At 42.4% G+C, this 24429-nt stretch overlaps 1 protein-coding gene across 1 annotated transcript; it reads right to left on the reverse strand.

Annotated features, from left to right (window-relative positions):
• Positions 1–11: 11 nt before the first annotated feature.
• ppp2r2bb (protein phosphatase 2, regulatory subunit B, beta b) lies at positions 12–23008 on the reverse strand. Its single transcript, XM_073824149.1, has 6 exons — positions 22901–23008; positions 7940–8117; positions 6203–6367; positions 3965–4134; positions 3764–3855; positions 12–1210 (listed from the first exon to the last, which is right to left on the reverse strand). Exons 2-6 carry the CDS (start codon positions 8097–8099, stop codon positions 931–933), a joined length of 867 nt encoding a protein of 288 aa, XP_073680250.1. The 5' UTR covers positions 8100–8117; positions 22901–23008; the 3' UTR covers positions 12–930.
• Between the last annotated feature and the right edge of the window lie 1421 nt (positions 23009–24429).

The raw sequence follows: 24429 nt of genomic DNA on the forward strand, positions 1-24429 counted from the left end.
TTCCCCTTTTCTTTATAAAATTAGAACAAAAAAGCAGAACATTAGTACATTTGCTACATTGTTTACTTCAGTTTTACACCATTCTTGTTTGTTGCATCAATCAACCCATAAGACCTTCAGAAAGTAAAATGAGAAATGAAAATTCAGAAGCTGAAAAGTTGGACACCTCACGGCCACAGCAGCCACAACAACATATGCAGTTATCAAAGCCAGCTGCGTCCTCTGTCCTGCCAAGATGTAGTCTGAATACTGACTCAGTTGAAACATTTTCTCTTGCTATCTTAAGGCCCTTTCACATGACTCTTCAGTGCGCTGCACGCAACAGCGTGAAGTGTCGAGTTCAAATGTTGCATGCAAATGTTGTAGCATTCAATGTCAGATTTGATTTGGCTCGTCATTGAACTTTCAAAACAAATCCAATGATTACCACGTTTGCATGACGTTACGTTAGAGACACCAACACAAAAATCAAAGCAGGATGGAAGCGGCTGTGCCTGTGTGCAACTTCAAAGAGAAACATTCTTTCTTTCGCTCAAAGCAACCAGCAGGACTCTTCAGCTCACAGCATCTACAACACTTCCCGTGAAGGCCGAATGATGCGCCATCGCTGACGTGAGTCATGTGAAAGATCCTTTAGTGACATTAAAAGACAGAATATTCTTTGTATTGCTGTGCATAACCAATAAACCAATACAGAGGGAGATTTAAAGTAATGAAAAACAAGCAGTCCAACAGCCAGAGTCATAGTCCGTGGTTTGCAGTGCACCTTCTTTAGTTTTGTTAGATTCAGTGCAGTATCTGCCGTAAAAGGCAAAGCTCATCTAGATGTTCCTCACAGGTTCACTTCTAGAGAGTCCAACCTTTCCACAGTTCGTCTAGAGAAGTAATGCCTCTCGGCGCTGTGATAACTGGAGACGTCGGAGCTACATGCTAGTTGACCTTGTCCTGAAATATATAGAGGTTGTTGGTGGCGGCCACAGCGATGATGTTCTCGTTGGGGTGCCATGCGGTGTGGAGGATCTTCTTGCTGAAGTCCAGACTGTCTACACTGATTTCATCTTTACGACGCTTGCCACCGACACAAACTTTGCGGGGCTTGAGGATGGCTCTGGGTTTGCTGTTTTCCCGCGAGGCCTCCAGAGTCACGTCGCGTTTGGTGTTCCGATCGAACATGCGGAAGAAATTGTTGTAGGAGCCAGTCATTAGGACGCTAATGGGAAAGGAATAAGACAATTAGTTCTTGTTACCTGATACCAGCACCATACAGTCCTAAATCAATTTGCAAAACCTGGTGATTAATTGGTTTTAACCAGGGGAGTCCAATCCTTTTCCTGGAGAGCAGGGGCCAGATTCACGAAACATTCTTAAGAAGAATTTTCTTCTTAACTGCCATTTTCTTCTTATTTTTTAAAATAAGAAAAAAGTTAAGAATATGTTGTATTCCCCAAAAAATTGTCTTAAGAATATTCCTATCTTTTTACTTAAGATTGTTCTTAAGACAAAAATTAAGAAAATTCAAATTCTTGAAAAGAATCTTCTTAAAAACCATCATCAATAACTTAAAGTTAGGATAGCCAGAGACAGTAAGACTTATTTAATTGTTTAATTGTATTTAATCATTATCCCAAACAGTAAGAATTATTTAATGAATTTATTGGGTTATTTCAAACTAACTGTTATATTTAAGCATTGCAACACTACTAGCCACATATAATACATATTAGGACATTTAATAGAGATGAGCACGAGTTCGCTGAAGTGACAGCAATGACTGATAATGTAAACAATGATCTGTCATGATTAGCCTATGTATGACCCTACTTTTTGCCGAAATCAAAACTTAGTAGCAACTCTACAAAATCGAGTCAGAAAGGGAGATTTAATTAAACAATTTTTATTTTATTTGGCCTATAAATACGACATAATATTTGGTCGTATTTAGCGCATATGTGCAGGACGCGTTTGCTGTAGCAGCGCACACACATACCGGAGGCGTTCATTCGGACAAGGGAACAAAAACAACACAAGAGTGAATAAAACTGATCGCTTAAGACAGACCCTTTAAAAGTAACTTCAAAAACACGGCACATTAAAAACATGAAGCCGAGCGCCAGTCTTTAGAGCGCCGTGCTTATGATTAGTAGGATAATCTGCAGAAACTGCAAAAAAGATGTTGAAGTGTTTATAAATGCATCTTCAGCCATATATTCACTCAGGCAGATGTATCATTTTTTTTTCTTAAGAACATATTTGAGAACTTCTTAAGGTTTTTTTTTTTTCAAGAATTGCACCTAAAAACATTCTTACGAACTTCTTTGAATTTTATCTTAAGAAATTTCTTAATTTATTTCTTAAGAAGATATTCGTGAATCCGGCCCCAGGTCCTAGAAAAGGGCTTCGGTCCTGGGGCCTCATTTATAAAGACTTGCGTAGAAACCATCCTTGATTTTATCTAAGAACTTTTCTGATTTGAACGTAAGAGCGATTCAGAGAAAACGAACATACCACGAAATCAATGCGTACGCCAGTCATTCGGTTATAAATCACAAATGATCGTGGAATTGTGTGCAGCTGAATGTTCCACCGTCGAAACGCCCCTGCTTAATTAATTAACATATAAAATGAGCTCATTCCTAAAGCAAAAACTCCGTGACAATGGCAAGTAAAAAGGAGCGCAAGAAATCAAATTATAGTGAGGCTGAACTATCTGCAATACCAGGCATTACCACAAGGAAACGGTCGTACGCCAAGCTGGAATCTGACGTGGAGATAAGTACTTTTCCACGTCAAAGACGGTTTTTATAAATCTGTACTTTGACGTGGATTTGATCGTACGAACACTCTAAGATCAAATCAGTGCGCAAGAAAGTTTTATAAATGAGGCCCCTGGAGGGCCACTGTCCTGCAGAATTTAGCTCCAAGCTTAATCAAATAGACCTGAACAAGCTAATAAATCGCATTCCAATGCATTCCAAACGGGATATATCACCCTCCAAAGGGCACTTCTGGGTGAAAACAATCATAGCTGCCAAATTCAATCCATCAGAATGAAGGATTTTGAAGGGTACAACTGGTGGATGCTTTGGCCACCTTAATTCTTTGAGCAGATTCTTTGCCTGATGACGGCGGCTCCATATGGGCACAGGATGATCAAAAAACAGTTGTTTGGTCCTCTACACCCTTCAACCCTTTGAAGCTCTCACTTCGGGGGGTAAACTCTTTGTGTAGGGATGAGCCCTTCCTAATAGAAGGCAGGGCATGTCTTTAAGATCACTAGAAAGCATCAGGCAGGTATGTTTGATTAGGGTTGGAGCTAAACTCTGCAAGACAGTGGCCCTCCAGGACTGAAGTTGCCCAGACCTGTCCTAGTAGGAACAGTGTCCTGCAGAGGTTAGTTTCAGCCCTAATTAAACACACCTTGCACGTCATTTTCAAGCAATCATAAAGTCTGAATGCCAGGACACACCAAGCTGAGTTCACTTCAAAAATGAGTGTTGACGAAAACTGTCGGTGCTAGCCTGACAGATTCTCGTTAGCTGTCCATCGACTTGTTGTGTTCTCTTCCTTAGGTTAAATTTTTCAGGTGTATTTGCTAAACTCTGCAGTAAAGTAGCTTTTTAGAACCAGAGATGCCTATTCTTGGTGTAAAGTTTGGGTCCAAGCTAATCAAGGTTTTGAGGATTACTTCAATATTCCAGAATAGAGCTAAACACTGGAAGGTGGACATCCAGGAGAAGGACCGGACACCCCTGTTTTGACAGACCTGTCAGTTCCATTCCAGACACATTCAAACTTGTCGAAGATGCAGTCATTTTCGTAGAGTGAGCATAGCTTACTCCTAAGGTAGTCATGGACCTGTCAACGGTAGAAAACACAGGTGATCAATACTTAGTGGAGTCTTTGGCCAGCAATGAAAATAAAGCTAGTTTTGATGACATCACGGTGTAATCTGCATAGACAATACCTGGTAAGTTTCCAAAGGCTTGCTCTCCATGTTGATGTCCCACACCTTCACTGTGAGGTAGTCACGGGTCATCAGGTAGCGTCCACTGTGGCTAAATTTCACATCGGAGATGGAGGAGATGATCTCTGAGAAGAAGGAGCGATTACTGGGGTCTTCTGGTTCCTCAAATACTGATGGAGAGAAACAAGAAGGCATTAATATATAAGTAATATTTCAGACACAGAATCGGGACCTTGATCTTGTGGTCTTGGTCTTAAGACCTCTCATGGCCTTTATCTAGATTTCATTACTAGGGTGTCTTGGTCTGGATCTTGGTGTCAGTTTAAGGTCTCAGATAACACTGCAGTTATTGCACTGCAGGCCTCTTAAGGGAGATACTTACCTGAGCCACAGGCCACACTAGAAATAAACATTTTTCAGATAATTTGCATGGAACCCAAGGCTCCAAACAGTCACAGTAGGGGGCTTTCCTAGAACTCTGTGCTAGGAACAAGTGGTGAATGGAGGACGCTATGATCTGAGCTGTTTTTAGGCACTTTTGCAGTGGTAGTGGAACTCTGAAATGGCTGACAGCGACTTCTCAAACGTCAACAAACCAGTGAATGGAGGACACCGTGATTGGAACTGTTTTAGACAGTAGCTTGCTATTTTCCAAATTTGTAGAGTAAAAGCTTTTTAAAAAGATTCCAAACTATCCACCGTGGCCAAGACCAAAGAGCTGTCCAATGATGTCAAGGACAAGATTGTAAACCTACACATAGCTGGAATGGGATACAAGACCACTGTCAAGCAGCTCGATGAGAAGGTGACAATAGTTGGTGCAATTATTTACAAATGGAAGAAACAACTGTCAATCTTTGAGTCTGGGGCTCCATGCAAGATCTAACCTTGTAGAGTTTCAATGATCATGACAACGGTGAGGAATCAGCCCAGAACTACATAGTCCAACTATAGTCACCAAGAAAACAAAATCAGCAGGGGATCAAATATTTTTTTCAGTTACTGTAGTTTCTGCAGTGCAAACACACCAAAAAGTGGGTACTTCCACCAATAGTTCTAGGAACTATGAAAAGGTTCCTCCGGTGCGCAAGTGTCTTGGTCTGAATTTTGGCACCAGTTTAAAGGCCAGGACACACCAAGTCGACGGTTGACCATCGGTCAACGTCAGGCCATGGGTCAGCGTCTGTTGGGCTAGTTTGTTTGGTGCGTTCCACACATCGACTCTTCTCGGGCTCACATCGGTGGCAGTTTGCCCAATTCACCATGTTGAATTGGCATCAGGGTCATCGGCGCTAGTAAGAACTCTGATTGGATGCTCAGTTTAGTGAACTAGTCAGTGCTAGAAAATTGTGATGAAAACGAGTACATAAAATAAGGCGACACAAACAGAAGGCTGTTCTAATGTTATTTGATTATACTTATCCATGCATTTCAATATGTAAATATTTTTATAACTACATGAGCCGCTTAAAATGGTGAAAGTTAATAAACATATCTGATAGTCAAAATGGTAAGCAAGTCGTGCATCCTTGTTTCGGTTACTTCTTTTAATGACAAATATATACTATTGATAGCTGCTCATATAGACACCTAATTCTTCTCACACAGATGCAGAACGCATGTTTGCATTCGATTGTAGTCTGTGTGTTCAAATGCAGCTTTTTGGTCCAAACCCTGCTGACGCGAGGTGACAACACCATCGGCTTTTGTCGCCGCTAGTTCTTTGAAGTCGGCTTGGTGTGTCCCGCCCTCAAGGTCTCAGATAAGAGTCATTTCAAGCATCTTCAGGGTGATATTTACCTCAACCACAGGCCACAATGGAAATTTAAATTTTTCAGATAATTTGCATGGAACCCAAGGCTCCAAACAGCCACAGTATAAAGTGCCTCAGTGTTTGAACTGAATTATGCTATAGCAGAGGTGTCCAGTGTCTTTTAGGAGTTTGATTTCCACACCAACTCCGAAAAGTTTGAGAGGACTAATTTTTTAACTCAAAGCCAGTTTGGTTTCAACTATAACCTCTCCGTTTTAAAAATTACAGTAATAAGCAAAGTTCTTAAATGTAATTCTGCAGTAAGTTCAGTATTTTCTCGATGTCAGTTCATTAAAATTGACCAACAGGTCTTGCAGTAACTGTGAGTCTTTGTCTGGTTTTGGGCCTTGAGGGGTCTAGTCTTAGACTGATTCTCATTTTGGTTCTAGAATTCTTAATTGAAGTTCTAACAAAAGTGAACTCACATTTAGAGTGGTTGTCACAAAGTGCGGATGTTCTCATGTCGCACAATCTAATGGAGCCCTTGCTGCTACTGTAGACAAATGTGTTGCACTGGTTAGGGTGAAACTCAGCTGCTGTGATCACCTCGGTCAATTCTTCCATGTTGGCAGGCTTTATGTCCACAATATCTGAGTAGGCAGAGTGAAGGATCCACAATCCAACATTTCATACACTCATGGAATCCCCCATTAATCATTAAATCCTGTTCTGCTTGATTAATGTCTCTGGCCCTACAGTATATATATAGTGGATTACTTCAGATCTACATTTCCCAAAGGATTGGATGAAACCAGTTGACAAAGAGGTAAATCCGCAACTGAGAAAATCTCTCATGCTAAATTTCTCCCAGGAGAATCTGATATCTACACTTTCAGAACTGGCTTGTATCAAAAACGTCCGCTCTTGGAGCCATAAATATAGCATCACATCCATCTGTTGGTGTTGGGTTGTGACAGGTTATCCGTCATGACATATTGCGAGGATCATACATTTACAGTGTGACCTTTGGCTAATAACAGGCTTTATCTTCTCCTCAACTCCCTTGAGCGACCCTACAGAAGCCATAACCACCCAAACAGACTGTCCACAGACTCCTCATCTCAGCTCTGCAGGGTCCTTGAGAACAGTAATCAATAGTGATCGATGGGGAAGCGTGCCTGAGTAAGCTGGACACTATTTACCTTTGGGACAGCGAAGCAGGGGTCAGGATTAGTGGCGGACACTTGATAAAGGGTAATGGGCGTAATGTACATCACAGAGGTGTTATCTGTCAGAATTAAGTGACAGCAGAGACAGTCTGCAGGTGGTTTATTGGGTTTGTTTGATTGCTGGTTTAGCTGAATCCGTTTGCCCTTAGTTTAGTAACAAAAGCCTGTCAGTATTTATTGCGTCTTGGTACAAAGTGGCTACTGGGAAAATAAAGCAATAAGCCACAAGAGGTAGGGCATAACTGTGTTTTACAGTAGTTAAAGGATGCTGTGACACATGATGCAGAAAGGTTTATTGCATTGTCCAAACTCTTTCCTGGAGGGCCACTGTTCTGCAGAGTTTAGCTCCAACTTGCCTTTTCAAGTTTCTAGCATGTCTAGTAAGACCTTGATTAGCTGGTTCAGGGGTGTTTAATTGGGGTTGGAGCTAAACTCTCCAGGAGCAGGATTGGAAACCCCTGGTTTATTGCTTTTATAAAATGTTAACAATAAGCACAACAAACAATTCTGACCTGAAGTATTCAATTTTTTCTTTTCCTTGCTGAAAAACCCCCCAGCTAAAACCAGCCTAGGCTGGTTGGCTTGTTTTAGCTGGTCATAGCTGGTTAGCAGGCTGGTTTTAGAGGGGTTTTGGCCACTTTCCTAGCCTGGCCAGGCTGGGAGACCAGCTAAAACCAGCTACTTCCAGCTTAAACCAGCTAAGACCAGCCAACCAGCCTAGGCTGGTTTTAGCTGTTTTTTTCAACAGGGTTATAACAGGCCCTATGATAAGCTGGTCATCCATTCAAGGTGTTTCCCTTCTTCAGCCCTAGACACTGGGATAGGCTTCATCATCCCCGTGATCCTACTAAGGATAAGCAGTTTGGAGAATATATGTATGACCCCAGTAGTTTTTGTACAATAACAAAAAACCCAGTATTTTACAGAGACCCAGTATTTTTCAGACATGCAACCATCTCAATTGTCATCAACCATCTGACTGTCAAAGGATACTAAAGCTTCGGTTTGTGATCTCCAAATTCCATAGGTTGATCCTCAGGTCATCGGTGGACATGTATGTCTCATAATCACTGTTGACCGAGATGGAGTTAATGTGGTAGGTGTGAGCATTAGAGAAAATGCGACGTGGCGTTGCCTCCACCATCAAGTCCATGGGCCTCAACACAGGCACCTGACAGGAGAAAGAAGACACATGGTTCAGAAAAGAGACAACACAGGGAACTCCCAACTGAACATCAGTTCACAACCCAAAGACATACAGGACAGGTGAATTAAATTTTTAATGTGTGTAAGACCTGTAATAGACTGGCAATTCACCCAGGTTGATTACCTGCAATTGGACGAAGAGCCTTTGTATTTTTCATATATTGTATTTAAAGGGGTCATATGATGTGGTTCCTTGTTTTCCTTTGTCTTTGGAGTATTACAAGCTGTTTGTGCATAGATAAGATCTGTAAGGTTGCAAAGCCTAAAGTCTCAAAACCAAAGAGATATTTATTATAAAAGTTAAGACTCAGCCACACCTCCCTAAAACGGCTCATTCAAACACGCCTCCACTTGAACACGTCACGGGGCAAGTAGATTAGCGTAACACCGCCCATATGTATATGGAAAGAAACAAGGGGTACCTTTTACCAGCTCTAGCCGTCATGTTGTGGAGACTGTGCAAAAGCGAAAGTACTTTATTTGGCATTCCAAATGAGGACACAACTAGAAATCAGTGGTTAAATTATTCTTACAACACTGTTCCGGAACAGTACAACGCAAATATTCGAGTGGGTGATGCACATTTCACGGAGGACTGTTTCATGAACCTGGGAGAGCAGCTTACAATGCCAGCTGTACACAAAGGGTTAAGGACAGTTTGCATTTCTGACTGATGGCCTGTAAGTACGTTTTCATATTTAAAGAATTCAGTACTGACTATTCAAACGCGAGTTTTGAGCAGTGTAGAGTAGTGCTTGTTGTTTCTCGGTCTATGATCGCAAATGCAAACATGGTGTTATGTTTACGCAACACAACGCGTAAAAAGACAGTACGAGTCATTATAATCAGTAGTTTTGTCCCCACTGGATGCAACAACTGCCTCGTTTATAATGGGTTTTATTGTTTTTGTCGCATCGCGCCTAGAAACTGCATGTAAGGGGCATAACATTTCCGTCACACACTTGAGGTATTCCGCCAATCACAATGCACCGGATAGCTGGCCAATCAGAGAATGCCTCGGTTTCCATCAACGTTGAATTTTGTAAAAATGGAAGCATTTCAGAAAGGCAGGGCAAAGAGGAGCAACAATAATGTGCAGTATGTGGAAAATAATGTTTTTTGAACCTCAAACTGCACACATTGCATTACAACAAATACACAAAATAATACTCTTTTTAGCAACATATTACCCCTTTATGTAATAAGATGTGAGAGGCCTTGCTATATTGTGATGTATAATATTAATTATCTGTAAAATTGTCATTTGGTATTTATGGTCTCCAGGTTCAGCAGGAACAGGTGTTTTATATTAGATATATTACTATATTTTGTATTCTAAGAGACCGTTCACACAGAATGTATATTCGTCACAAAACGTGATCTCACAAAATTATATTCTGACTTCTCGCAATTGTGAGTTTACATCTTTTTTTCCTCAGAATTGAGTAATACAAACTCACAATTCTTTTTTTTTTAATTGTGAGATATAAACTCACAATTGAATGTTAAAAAGTCAGAATTGCAAGATAAACTCATGTGACTGAGAAAAATAGTCACTATTGCGGGATATAAACTTAAGTTTATTTCTCGCAATTCTGACTTTCTTAGAATTATAACTCACAACTGCAACTTTATATCACGCAAATTTGAGAAAAGGTAAAAACTTTGAGTTTATATCTCGCAATTTTTACTTTTTTTCTTAGAATTGTGAGAAACTTGCAATTGCGCGTTAAAAAGTCAGAATTGTGAAATTCTGCGAGTCACAATTGTGAGAAAAAAGGTAAAAACTGTGAGTTTATATTTGAGATAATTTTTCATAATTATGACTTTCTCAGAATTATAACTCGTAACTGCGACTTTATATCACGCAATTCTGAAAAAAAGGTAAAAACTGAGATAATATTTTGTAATTCTAACTTTCTTAGAATTATAACTCACATTTGCGACTATATCACGCAGTTCTGAGAAAGAAGGTGAAAACTATGTTTATATCTTGCAATTCTGACTTGCTCAGAATTATAACTCGCAACAGCAACTTTATATCACACAATTCTAAGAAAAAAGGTAAGCACTGAGTTTATATCTCACAATTCTAACATTCTTTCACAGAATTATAACTCACAACTGTAACTTTATATCACGCAATTCTGACTTTCTCAGAATTATAACTCGCAAATACAACTTCATATCACGCAATTCTGAGACAAAAGATAGGTACTGTGAGTTTATTTTTAAAAAGAAAATCAGAATTGTGAGATAAAAAGTCACAATTAACTTTTTCCTTTTTTATTCAGTGGTGAAAATGGGTTTCCATCCTCTGCTATGTTGCTGACAAATAAAATAAAACAAAAGCTAGCAAAGCTTGCCCTGCCTCTGGGGTCTTGTGACTGGTCCACTCTTTTGGAGATAACATTATTGATGAGCAGCACTGTGTAAAAGTTTAAATTATTTTAACTTCACAGGGCGTCCTAAAATCACAGCACTCATGTGCAAGATGCTGCAAAAGATGCAAGATGTAAACGGTCATAAATGTCCATCTTTACATACAAAAATACGTTCAGTGTGAATTTATCAGCATCCAGGATCGAAATTGGAATTATATTAATGTATATTGGAAAATCAGCATCAGACACTGAGAAATCCTTTTTTGTTACTATACAACGTTATTGTTATTTCCTGTGAAATCAATTAGAGATTCCATACAGAACTGCAGATGAAATAAATGAGGTAGTCTTTTGTTCCAAAATTACTTGCCCACACATAAATCCAATCAACTCCCAAAGCTATACAGTCAAGATCTGAAGATGTGTGGAGTCTAGCTCCCACAATGCAGCAGGGTAATAGTGAGCACAGGACAAGCACAGGATCTCTTTAATCATGACTAATCTAAGGGCCATCGTTCCTACATGTGCTTCACAGGAGGGGTCTTGCGTCACAGTCAGTGTCTGACTCCCCATGATTTTTTTTTTATGGGCGCATCCCTCCACTAATGACAGAAGTGGCACGGCAGACATGTCCTACTCACTACAGAGATGAGGAACGCTCATCACCGAGCAGTGGGAGGTGGAGGAGGGGCACACGCTGCCAAGGCAGGTCATTATCACCTAACACATGGGAACTCCATCTTTTTATTTCCGATGATGGGGGTGGGGTGAGGGATGCCCTATTGTTGATTTATTCGCTTGGAATTCATTTTCTACTACTCTCACCACCCTACTGATTCATTTTACAAAAATATGCAATAGCAGGCCTTATTTCAGAATCAGAAAAGCCACAACTAATGCCTTGTGTGTTTGCACACACTTAGCAAATAAAAGCTCCTGATTCTGACTATTTCACAGAAACCTAACAAAGAAAAGTTCTGGTAAAGCTAACCTCACACATTTAATGTTCAGGTCATATTTCACTCTTAACAGAAAAAAAAAATCAAATTACAGCTTTCATTAAGAAAATAAAGCATATTTGAGGTGGATGCAGATTTGTTGCATTGTGACAGAAATTGGGACTCTAATAGATTGCTGGTCTGTCCTCTACTACCCTACATGTGCTTTCAATAATAAAATTAGCTCATGCAGCATAGCGCCATGAATTCAGTTGACAGAAGCAATTGAGACTTGATTAAAGCTATTATCTCTCAATCAAGCATTAATTAAGTTTGACTGCTGGGAAATACCGTCACTAATGATAAGAGGGGGTTTGTATATGTGGGTACACTTTATTAAAACATTATGCATAATTCATATCTTCAGCATTGCAGGATTTTATGTTAGTGTGGAAATCATAAACCAGCATGGATTCTGAGCGAGTATGTGGAGGTTTTATTCATATTTTAGACATATAATCAGAGTCTCAGCAGGTAGTAAACACTGAAGAGTTTTTTTTGTGTATGAAAAGAAGAGTGTGCCTGTATATTCACATGCTAATGAAAAACGGGTGACTCAACTGGGCAGGTAATTCAGTTTTTGTATCTAGCACAGCTCTGCTGGTCTTCAAAACTTCTAAAGTCACATAGAATAGAATGAAACCGTAGTAATGTCAAACTGATTGATTGTTAACTTCAGTTCTGTCATGACAATGCTGCACATATAACTTACATGAAATTACCCCCATATATAACACACATGAAATTACCCCATAGCAGATCTATACAGGTGGAGCTGGGGGAGGTGGAGGGTTTCTGAAGCACACTGCAACTACACTTACCAAGTGTTTGAATGTTAAGCAGCAAGCTTATTGGCTGCTGATGTACGATTTATGACGGACAAAAGTTTCAGAGGCATTGTGCAATGACCTTAACTCAAAAACTTGCGTACATGAGCTCAGACCTGACATGAGATTTGATCGTAGCCACCACTCACATCAGTATTGATAATTTCCAAGTTTTTTCATAGAAACGACCGTACGCCCAATTTTCTTTTGTACGCTCGTTTAATAAATGAGGCCCAATGGCTGCGTCCAAAATCATATACTCTCTCAGTACATACTTCTTTTGAATAAGTACCTGCTTTGTGACTGTTAAAAAAAGTATGTTCTATAAATGTGTGTAGTATGACTGTCATGTTTTCAGTAGCTGCGTTTTTATTACCAGACTGACAGTCTGAAATTAGAAAATTAAAATGCACTACCAGTCAAAAGCTTTTGAACTGAAAGATTATTGTTCCCTCTCAGTCGGTCTCTCGATGTCACGTCGGAGGCCGATGAATTGGGATATCACTTAGAGAGACCAATCCTCTTCGTGTGTAAACTAAACGAGCCAAGGCACATTGGCATGCATGATTGCATCCAGCTGTCGCTGATCACAGCGTAAGCATAAATAAGCAGCTGGTGCAATGCATACACAGCTTTCGCTTCAGAGCCGATCTTCGGACTGAGAGAACGGAACGAGCAACCTTAAAGTCAACTCTGCAGACTGTGTGTGTTGGCGGCACGGCGCGTCAGCGGTGGTGGTCTTCTGTGGGTGGAAAAGCGCACAGTTTAAAGACGAGGCATTTAAAAAGAACAAAATGCCGTTTCACCCGTGCGTTTCTGGATGCGATCGATACCTGGCGCCAGGTGATGGTCACGATCGCTGTCTGACGTGTCTGGGCATTGAGCACGCTCAGGCGGCGTTCGTGGATGAGTCATGTCGTCATTGCGACGGCATGCCCATCACGGAGCTGCGGACCAGACTCCGCTTCCTGCAAAGGGGTGGGGTGCCAGTTCCTCTGCCCAGTTCAAACGCCGGGGGGACTCTACTTCTGGCAGAGGGTTGACTGGTCTGACGGTGACGGTGAGGAATTCCCCGGCGGATAACCCGTCGGGGGTTTCTCCTTCCACCGACACTCCGTTTCCAGTGGAGCTCCCAGAAGAGTGTGCTGGACCTCCCCGTGGGGTACCACTCATTACTTTTGGGGCTCCCCCTGACGACCAGATGTCGATCGCGGCATCGGGGGGTGAGCCAGACTTCTCGGGGGAGGATGATTCCGGGTTGCTGCCGTCCACTGGGCGGTCAACGGTGCCGGATACTGACCCTGAGATGATGGCTATGCTTGCCCAGGCCGTCGAGAAGGTAGGGCTTGAATGGAACCCTCCATCACATCCCGACCCTTCTCGGCTGGATGATTGGTATCTCGGGGTGGCTCGCGCTGGTTCTCAGCGTCCCACCCCAGTGCCTTTCTTCCCGGAGGTGCATGACGAGCTCACTGGGACGTGGACGGCACCTTTCACTGCCAGAAACTGCTCAAGTGGCACGTCCTCCCTCACCACCTTTGATGGCGGACCAGCGCGGGGGTACACGGCTGTCCCGCCGGTGGAGCGTGCGGTGACGATGCAATTGTGTCCCGGCGCCGCTTCCACTTGGCGCTTCCACTTTGCTCCCCTCCCGGGCCTGTAGGCATTCGTCGGCTCTGATCGGCAGTGCCTATGCGGCCTGTGGGGCTGCTGGTTCTGCCTTACACGCTATGGCGTTGTTACAGGTCCATCAGGCCCAGGCACTGAAGGACCTGTACGAGGGTGGGCACGACCCAGAATTTCTACGTGAACTTCGTATCGCAACGGACCTCGCGCTACGAGCGACGAAGGTCACCTCGAGGTCTCTGGGTCGTGCGATGTCCACGATGGTGGTCCAGGAACGCCATCTCTGGCTGTGTCTGGCCGACATGAGGGAAGCCGATAAGATCAGGTTTCTAAACGCCCCCGTGTCCCAGACCGGCCTCTTCGGTGACACGGTGGAAAACTTTGCCAAGCAGTTTTCTGCCGCACAGAAGCAGACTGAGGCCATCAGTCACATCCTGCCCCAGCGTGCTCCTGCTGCTGCCTCCACCCGGCCGCCGGCGGCACCTCAGTCTGCTCGTCGCCGAGGGCGGCCCCCTGCTTCCGCCCCCGCTCCACAGCAGCCAGCGCAGCAGCCCTCACAACGGCGCCGTGGAGCCGTTCGCAGGGCGCCCACCCCGCCCGTCCAGGCTCCCACCAAGACCAGTGGGAAACGCAAGAACAAGAGACCCTGAGACGGGCGACCCAGAGATGGAGGAAGCTGCTCTTTGGGAGGTGGTGAATGCACCACTCCCTCCCCCGGAGGAGGGCCGGGTGGAGAATCTTTTGTTTCTTTTTTCCCCGTCATCGGCCTCACGGCCGGTGACACCCAAATTTTCAATAAAACGCCCCTGTCCTGCGCGCAGAGATTGCTACCTTGCTGGTGAAGGAAGCAATAGAGCCGGTCCCTCCAGCCGATATGAAGACAGGGTTCTACAGCCCTTACTTCATAGTACCCAAGAAAGGCGGTGGGTTACGACAGATCCTGGACCTGCGCGTCTTGAATCGAGCTCTTTACAAGCTTCCTTTCAAGATGCTCACGCAGAAACACATCCTCAGATGTGTCCGTCCCCAGGATTGGTTTGCAGCGATCGACCTGAAGGACGCGTACTTTCATGTTTCGATCCTTCCGCGCCACAGACCATTTCTGCGGTTTGCGTTCGAAGGCAGAGCATATCAGTACAAGGTCCTGCCCTTCGGGCTGTCCCTCTCACCGCGTGTCTTCACGAAAGTCGCAAGGCGGCCCTTGTTCCCCTCAAAGAACAGGGCGTTCGTATCCTCAACTACCTCGACGACTGGCTGATACTAGCACAGACTCGAGAGCAGTTATGCGAATACAGGGACCTGGTGTTGGCACACCTCGCCCGCTTGGGCCTTCGGGTCAATTGGGAAAAGAGAAAACTCTCTCCTACGCAGAGGATCTCTTTTCTTGGTGTGGTACTGGACTCGGTCAGCTAAACAGCTCGCCTCACACAAGAGCGTGCTCAGGCGGTGCTGAACTGATTGAATACGTTCAAGAGCAGGAAAGTGGTCCTACTGAAACAATTTCAGAGGCTCCTGGGCCATATGGCAGCAGCTGCGGCAGTTACACCGCTTGGTCTGCTCCATATGAGACCACTTCAGCACTGGCTTCATGGCCGAGTCCCGAGGAGAGCGTGGCAGCGCGGCACTCACCGGGTCAAAGTAACCTCGGCCTGAAGCCAAACCTTCACCCCGTTGTCAGACCTAGCCTTTCTTTGGGCAGGAGTACCCTTAGAACAGGTCTCCAGGCATGCTGTGGTACACACGGATGCCTCCACCACCGGCTGGGGGGCCACGTACAACGGGCAGGCAGTGTCGGGGGTTTGGACGGGCCCTCAGCTACACTGGCACATCAACTCCCTAGAGCTGCTAGCAGTACGCCTTGCCTTGAACCGTCTCAAACGGCGCCTTCGAGACAAACACGTGCTGGTCCGTACGGACAACTCTGCGACCGCTGCGTACATCAACCGACAAGGTGGTCTACGCTCCCGTCGCATGTCGCAGCTCGCCCGTTCTCTCCTCCTCTGGAGTCAGAAGCATCTGAGGTCGCTTCGTGCCATTCATATTCCGGGTTTGCTCAACCGTGCAGCCGACGAGCTCTCACGAGCTGCGCTTCCCGGAGAGTGGAGACTCCATCCCCAGTCGGTCCAGCTGATTTGGAGACATTTCGGGGAAGCTCAGGTAGACCTGTTTGCTTCTCCGGAGACGTCCCACTGCCAGTTGTTTTACTCCCTGACCGAGGGTACTCTCGCTTGCACTGGCCTCCATCAAGAGGGTAGGGGACCTGCAGGCTTTTTCGGTCGACGATTCGTGCCTTCAGTTTGGGCCGGCAGATTCCCAGGTAACCCTGAGGCCCCGGCCTGGCTACGTGCCCAAGGTTCCCACTAGTCCCTTCAGGGATCAGGTGGTGAGCCTGCAAGCAATGCCCCCGGAGGAGGCAGACCCAGCCCTAGCTTTGCTTTGTCCCATCCGAGCATTAAGATGCTACGTTGACCGGACGCAAAGCTTCAGGACCTCAGACCAACTCTTCATTTGTCACGGAGGACGGCAGAAGGGGAATGCCGTCTCCAAGCAGAGGATGGCTCACTGGATAGTGGATGCGCAATGGCCTGCCTGCTCAGGTTGCGAGCTCACTCAACTAGAAGTGTTGCATCCTCCTGGGCGCTGGCTCGCAGCGCCTCGCTATCTGACATCTGTAGAGCTGCAGGCTGGGCGACCCCCAACATGTTCGCTAGGTTTTATAGCCTTCGTGTAGAGCCAGTCTCCTCCTGTGTTCTCACCTCAAACGTGTAGAAACACAGAGTGGCACTGGCTTGGGTCGGCTTGCTATCTTCTTCAGAGTGTCCATACAGTTGACCCTGTCGAATTCCTCCTTCCCCGCCTCCTGATGTGGCGGAACGTCTAGGCACCAGGCCCTCTCTCGATGAATCCTTCATTACCGATAGAAGGCTCGGGACACATGAGAGACTTAAGTGAATCCCATATATCTTCCACGGTAACCCACATAGGCTGTGTTTCCCCGGTAGACAATCTACCATCATCACGAGGGTTCAATCACCTCCAATCTTCCATATGTCCTAGTCTGAGCCATATGCGTATTGCTCCGAACCTCCTGCAGGATGGGTGGGGGCTCCGCACGTTCCCAGTGCTCCAGCCTCACTGAAGTGGGTAGTGTTATGTTATACAGTGACTGGTCCTCCTGATACGCCCTTGGCCTAAGGAAAAAATTGGAGGCCAGGAGGCTTGCTCAGGACACTGGAGGGGGGCAGCAGCTGAGGCGCTTTGCTAGGGATCCCAATTCGTCGGCCTCCGACGTGACGTCGAGAGACCGACTGAGAGGGAACGTCTCGGTTACGTATGTAACCCTCGTTCCCTGAATGAGGGAACGGAGACTTCACGTCCCGTCGCCTCAGCTGCTGTACCACCGCTGTGCAGCCGGCCCAGTTCGGCTCCTCAGCGAAAACCTTTCTATGCATTGCACCAGTTGCTTATTTATGCTCACGCTGTGATCAGCGACAGCTGGATGCAATCATGCATGCCAATGTGCATTGGCTCGTTTAGTTTACACACGAAGAGGATTGGTCTCTCTAAGCGATATCCCAATTCGTCGGCCTCCAACGTGACGTCTCCATTCCCTCCTTCAGGGAACGAGGGTTACATACATAACCTAGACGTTTCTCTTTCTTCTGAATCTCTTCTGAAGAAATTATAGAAATCAATACTTTTATTTAGCAAGGATGCTTCAAATTTATCAAAAGTGATGATAAAGACATTTTTATTGTTCAGAAGATTTTCTATTGCTGTTCTTCTGAACTTTCAAAGAGGCCTGAAAAAATATACTCAGCTGTTTTCAACATAATAATAATGATAATAATAATAATAATAATAATAATAATAAAATGTTTTTGAGCAGCAAATCAGAATATTAGAATGATTTCTGAAGGATCATGTGAATGGAGTAATGATGCTAAAATTTCAGCTTTGAAATCACAGGAATAAATTACATTTTAAAATATATTAAAATAGAAAACAGTTCTAAATAAATATTTCTAAATTTTACTTGTTTTGCTGTACTTTGGATCAAATAAATGCAGGCTTGGTGAGCAGAAGCGAAAATATTAAACATCTTACTGTTCAAAAACTTTTGACTGGTAGTGTATATGGAGCAGTACAAAAAGGAAAAAGTCAAGGACTAGAATTAACTGTATGTGGTACAATAAGATAACAAAAATCTAAATGTTTTTGTTTTATGAAGTGTAAAAACACATGAATGAGATCAACAAACGGTTCCCCTGAAACCCTTTCAACACTGGCACTGGGCCATTGCGCCATCCTGTTGGTCCCTGGAAACTATCTTCTTTCCACCAGACTGCTTTTCATAACCTAACAAAACCAAAACCAAACATCCTCTTCGCTTACATGATCTTTTGTCTTAGAGTCGAACACAAAGTATACATTCCTTCCTAAGGATATCACAAATTCACCGTTTTATTGACAGTGACAACCCCCTCCCCCCAGCAGAAACAATTTTGCTGGGTGAATCCCCTCGTGTTTGGAGTGCAGACGCAGATGAAGGCAGTAAACACTCGGTAGCCCCTCGTCGCGCTGCATAACAGTCTGGCAGTAGGGGCAGATGTACCCTGTGGACTCCCTGCGAGGGATCCACCCTTACCTCCCCCTTTATCTCATTCTCCTCTCTGCTCAGTCTGTGCAAAGTGATAAATGCCCTGCTTTTGTGCATGTACACACACACACACACACACACATTTGGGAGAGGATTTCATCTCTTCTAGCTCTGGTCTCCAGTGGGCTGCAGTGTTAGTTAAGGAGGAGGTGATGGAACTGCTGCCCTGAACGCATTACAGCCGCCTCAAGAACAATCTCCTAAATATATCCCCTATCCAGAGCCACCAGTCAAGTGTATCCTCAATAGAAAGAGAGACATAAATCAATGCTAAATTAATAGGAAGCAGATTAAAATACCTGGATCTGTCCCATAAAATTTACATGTACAATCTTAATCAACTTACATTTTTAAGTGTAGTCAGCATGAAATCAAAACTGACCCTTTTTACTTTTTAAATAAACTTCACACCCAAAAAAATTAAATGTATGGAAACTTGATTTAGAAGTCAAATCTATGCAAAATCAGGTAGTTTTGTCCTTAAACTAATACTACACTCCTAAAAACAAAGGTTCTAAAAGGGTGTTTTTGCAGTGATGCCATAGAAGAACCATTTTTGGTTCCCTAAAGAACCTTTTAGTGAATAGTTTCTAAAAGAACAATTTTGAAGAACATTTTAAAAATCTAAAGAACCCTATTCGACTATAAAGAACATTTTCTGCATTTGTAAGGTTCCATGGATATTCAAGGTTCTTCATAGAACTATTAATGCCAAAAAATAACCTTTATTTTTAAGAGCATCAGGGCTCAACAGTGCAACCATTTCACTTGCATGTGCAACTGAAAACTACTGCATGCGAAATAAAAAAAAAATGTTTAGGAGCACCATGTGTGATTGACCCGATCAGCATATTTGTGTTTGCACTCAGGGGAGCTTTAAAGGTTTCTTTGTGTTTTTGCAACATTGAGTAATGTATCACAGACATATCTGACGAATCCTTTCATAAAGTATAGAGAGAGTGTAAACAATAGATTCATTGTGCATTGTGCATTATAACGGAACTTTGTGAGATCTGATGAACTAAGATGAGTGACAGCTTTTAATAAAGCTTTTAATAAATGCAATATTTAATACAACAGTTAAATAAACAAGAAGTTATTATTAAGTGACTTACATTGTCTGACTATAACACTATTGCCTGATTTTGCTTTATTCGTCATCAAAAATAGTCTGAAACAAGTCACAACTGAGCCGCTGCACATCTCCACTCAAAAACAGCAACGTTTCGAATCTAGTGAAATGAAGACAGTCACTTGCTTTATTCCTGAATTAATCCGCCATTCGAACAAATCAAATGAATGAATGATTCAGTAATTAAATCAGTGACTTGCTGCCACCTACTGGCAGTTTTAGTTTAATTTTAATGTATCTTTTCAGTTATTTAAATAATTTATTATTTATATATTTAAAACATTAATTTCAAAATAAATTTATGAATTTGCTTGCACGCATGCCACCTCTGAGCCTCATTAAACATGAAAATACACCTACAAGTCACGTTTGTGTTCTTCTGTGCCACCTCTGTAGTACAAATTTGTTAATACTGATTTAATTTGATTGGAAACTTATTCTTATCCTACTTGTTCTTTTTCAGTTGTTTTAATTACAAATTTTGAAAAGCTTAAAAAAATCTTTTTTTTTTTAATTGACATTAAAGATGACACATTTTTATTAAAATAAAAAAAAACATTACAAAGGTAAAAAACAAAATTCCCCTATAAATCACTTTAAGGAGTCAAATATCACCTCGTAATAGGAAGGCTAATTTTTTATCAGATTTTTTAAATTATTGTTTAGAATGTGCTCCTGAAATTTTGACTGTGCTCCTAAATTTTTAAGTTAGGAGCACAAGTGCTCCTAAAAAGAAAAGTAAGCGTAGAGCCCTGAGTGTACTGGTTAAACCAGAAGTTGACATGTTGGTCCAATTGTCAGTGTTTACACTGTTTGTCAAATCAACTCACAAATGGCTTGGATTTAATGTTGCTTTCAGTGTCTTATCCTCCGGCTTTCAAGCTTCATCCTGGACATCTGTTCTTTTGGCAATACTGGAACCCACAGGGCACTAACAATTTCTGTAAGCTTTGGTTCGTTTATTATGTTTCAGTGAAATCTAACAATTGCATCTCCCACTCCCATAATGCGATTTTCCATCGACCTCCATCATCAGTCACCTATTGTGTGAGGGTCAACCCAAGCCCAGTGTAGAAAATAAGGCATCACTCTGCGATGACTAGATTAGAGTACAACTGGGGTGGAATATTGACATCTTTCTGAGTGGATGACTGCTGGATAAATCATTATTATAATTACTGAATTCTCAAACAGGAAAAATCCTTTAGGACAGCCAAGGAGGTACATAAAAGGAAAACTATTATACAATATTTACCTGGGTCTTTTGATCTGCAGTTAATAAATTGCAATTAGTTTATGTTTAACCATCAAATAATTGTAATTCATGAATAACGACTCATTAAATGAGTCCCACAGATCATTATTTAGGAGCACATGTGCTAACCAGCAGGTCATGGATCTGACAAGTCAAGGCAATGTGTAATTTACACAGTTCAATTACATTTTTCCTCAAATGCCCTACGCCAGGGATAAAATTATTTGCATGTCCTAGTTTTGAATTAGCTGCCAGAAAACAACAGGGGTAAGACATACTTTCCAAGATTTTCTTAAGCTTAGGAGGAGGGGTCTTGCAATTTTTATGTGGCCTTCTTCCAAACATTATAAAATCGTGGAAAAGGGTGGTAAATAATGTAATCAATTACTCAATGTCTCTTGGGCAGCTGCCAAAAACTGTCCTTATACTTTAAAAGTAGAAGAAGAAATGACAAAAATGACCCTGCCTGGCATCAATCTAATGATTCCCAGGAGAGAAGGCCACAGTATCAACACAACATTAACATTTGACATTTATCAGCTGCGCCCAGCTGTAGCAGCAGGTCACCTCTGGACACGTTCACTTCCACAGTGTGAATTCATGTATGCCGAATGGTATATTCCTCGGGGTCCATACTGGACAGATGCACAGGCTTCCTCAACTCTCACACCTTCAACAACAGCTCCATCAAACATTCAATAAGACCAGTCCTCTAAAATACTACCCAAACCCCCTACCTTGTCATCTGTATTTGGCGAGATATGAAACCCCATCTTCCAACCTATAATCCTCCTCTGTTGTGCCAGGAGTGCCCACTTCCACTGGGGAAGCTATGGCTGCCAAATTACAACAGAGCTTGACCTTATTTTATTTTCCTTCACATACTGGAGCCAACAGATTAAGACTCCCTTTTCCTTATGCTTGGGGAGAAGGAGACGCGGATGGGAGGAATCGCATCACTCAATAGCTTTTGGAGATTTTTGACGTTCCTCATTCAAGTTAATAGGTTAGGGGCTTCCATTACTTCCAGCAGAGTTTAGCTCCAACTCTAATTAAGCACACCTGAACCAGTTAATCAAGGTCTTGAGGATCACTAGCTGCATCCAAAAATCACATACTGTCTCATATAAAAGTGTTAAATTGTGGTCCTGGAGGGTCAGTGTTCTGCAGAGTTTAGCTTCAACCCTAATTAAACCTACCTGATCTCATGATGAAAACATACCTGTGGGAACTTTTTCGCAAGATGCAAAATACATACCAATACGTACATATCACTGCAGTGTCCAACAGAAATGAACACTAGAGTCAGTAAAACAGCGAGCACTTGTGATAGTTTTGGTATGCAGTTATGATTACACAACATGCTGGCACAGAATCAAACTTAGGATGCAGAATCCTTGGGTACAAATCCTGTGAAAAACATGACAATTAAAAGTGCTGAAAGATGAGAAATCGAAAAACAGCTAAAACGGCATACTTGCTATGGCATTTTTACTCGTTTTGCTAGATGAGACCCTTCATCCTCGGCTGGGATCATTTAGAGCCCTTTTGAAGCTGCATTTAAACTACATTTTGGAGGTTCAAACTCACGGGCACCTTAGAAGTCAAGCATATGAAAAAAAAAATCCTCATGTTTTTCTCTAAAAACCTCATTTCTATACTATGGAAGAAAGAAAGACATGAACTTGGATGACAAGAGGGTGAGTAAATCATCTGTAAATTTTTGTTCTGGAAGTGAACTAATCCTTTAACTCCAACTGCAGGAAATTGGCCTTCCAGGAAGAAGATTGGACACCCCTGGCATAGGTATTGTATTTATACCCAATGGGCATTGTGAACGCCTTGCTTTAAAAGAACTCTGCTTACCCTCAGAGATGTGATGGTGGTCGGGTCTCGTATCCTGCCTTCTTCATCCTTCAGATTGTAGCCCTCTGGTCGTTTGTCTCGCTCGCTGATTTTCCATAGCTTCACAGTTTTATCTGAGAAAAGAGATATGCGAGACAATCTGTAAAGTGGAAGCAGGGTTTGTGATGATAGGAGCAGAGAAAAACTCAACAGATTCACTGGAAAGCGGCCAGAAAAGAAAGTGAACTGGCTGGCACAACAAAGACAGGTGTTAAATCAACTAAGATCAATATCTCCCAATTAACCTGATTGGACCGTGCCATTGCCTATATGCCAAACCGCTCTGAAGTGTCCTAAAACAGGACTATAGCTTCATGAGAACTATCCATCTCTGCAAAACTGATGAATGTTCGTGTCTGAAGAACTGGCTACTTTTAATTGGCTGCAGCTACTCCTTAGCCGTCTAACTGCTCAGATAGGCACTGTAAACAACATAAAGTTGAGATCAAAAGTTTACATACACCTTGCAGAATCTGCAAAATGTTAATTATTTTACCAAAATAAGATGGATCATGCAAAATGCTTTTTTTGTATTTAGTACTGACCTGAATAAGATATGTTACATAAAATACGTTTACATATAGTTCACAAGAGAAAATAATAGTTGAATTTAAAATTCAGTGACCCTGTTCAAAAGTTTACATATGCTTGATTCTTACTACTGTGTTGTTACCTGAATGATCCACAGCTTTGTTTTTTGTTCATGAGTCCCTTGTTTGTCCTGAACAGTTAAACTGCCCGCTTTTCTTCAGAAAAATCCTTCTGGTCACACAAATTCTTTGTTTTTTCAGCACTTTTGTGTATTTGAACCCTTTCCAACAATGGCTGTATGATTCTGAGATCCATCTTTTCACACCGAGGACAACTGAGGGACTCATATGCAACTATTACAGAAGATTCAAACTCTTACTGATGCTCTAGAATTTTTTTCAATTTGAAGATCAGGGTAAATTTTACTTGTTTAGTCTTCTGGGAAACACATAAGAATCTTCTGTAGCTTCTGACAGGCAGTACTAAAGGAAACAAATATGATATTTAGGCAAAAAAAAAAAAAAAGTACAAATCTTCATTCTGTTCAAAAGTTTCATTCTGTTCAACCCCTGTCTCTTCATACATCACTTTGCCTTCTAAAGCATCAGTGAGTGTTTGAACCTTCTGTAATAGCTGCATATGAGTCCCTCAGTTGTCCTTAGTGTGAAAAGATGGATCTCAAAATCATAGAGTCGTTGTTGGAAAGGGTTCAAATAGGCAAAAATGCTGAAAAAAGGACCGTATGTAAACTTTTGACGGTGTCATACACTATATGTAAACTTATTTTATGTAAAATATATTATCCAGGTCAGTACTAAATAAAAAATGACATGCATTTTGTATGATCCCTCTTATGTTGGTAAAATAATTAACATTTTGCAGACTCTACAAGGTATATGTAAACTTTTGACCTCAACTGTATATGTAAAATGTATATTTGTAGTTTGGTATTGTATAGT

Source organism: Garra rufa, chromosome 19 (assembly GCF_049309525.1).
Source record: "Garra rufa chromosome 19, GarRuf1.0, whole genome shotgun sequence".
NCBI lineage: Eukaryota > Metazoa > Chordata > Actinopteri > Cypriniformes > Cyprinidae > Garra > Garra rufa.

What these genes read in the sequence shown, in the direction of transcription:
- ppp2r2bb (XM_073824149.1), bottom strand. Translation starts at nt 8,099, where the DNA reads ATGGACTTGATGGTGGAGGCAACGCCACGTCGCATTTTCTCTAATGCT. An exon ending in GATCACAAACCGAAGCTTTA is followed by an intron (nt 6,368 to 7,939) that starts GTATCCTTTGAC and finishes CTGCCTACTCAG; the next exon opens with ATATTGTGGACATAAAGCCT. An exon ending in TTGTGACAACCACTCTAAAT is followed by an intron (nt 4,135 to 6,202) that starts GTGAGTTCACTT and finishes TCTCTCCATCAG; the next exon opens with TATTTGAGGAACCAGAAGAC.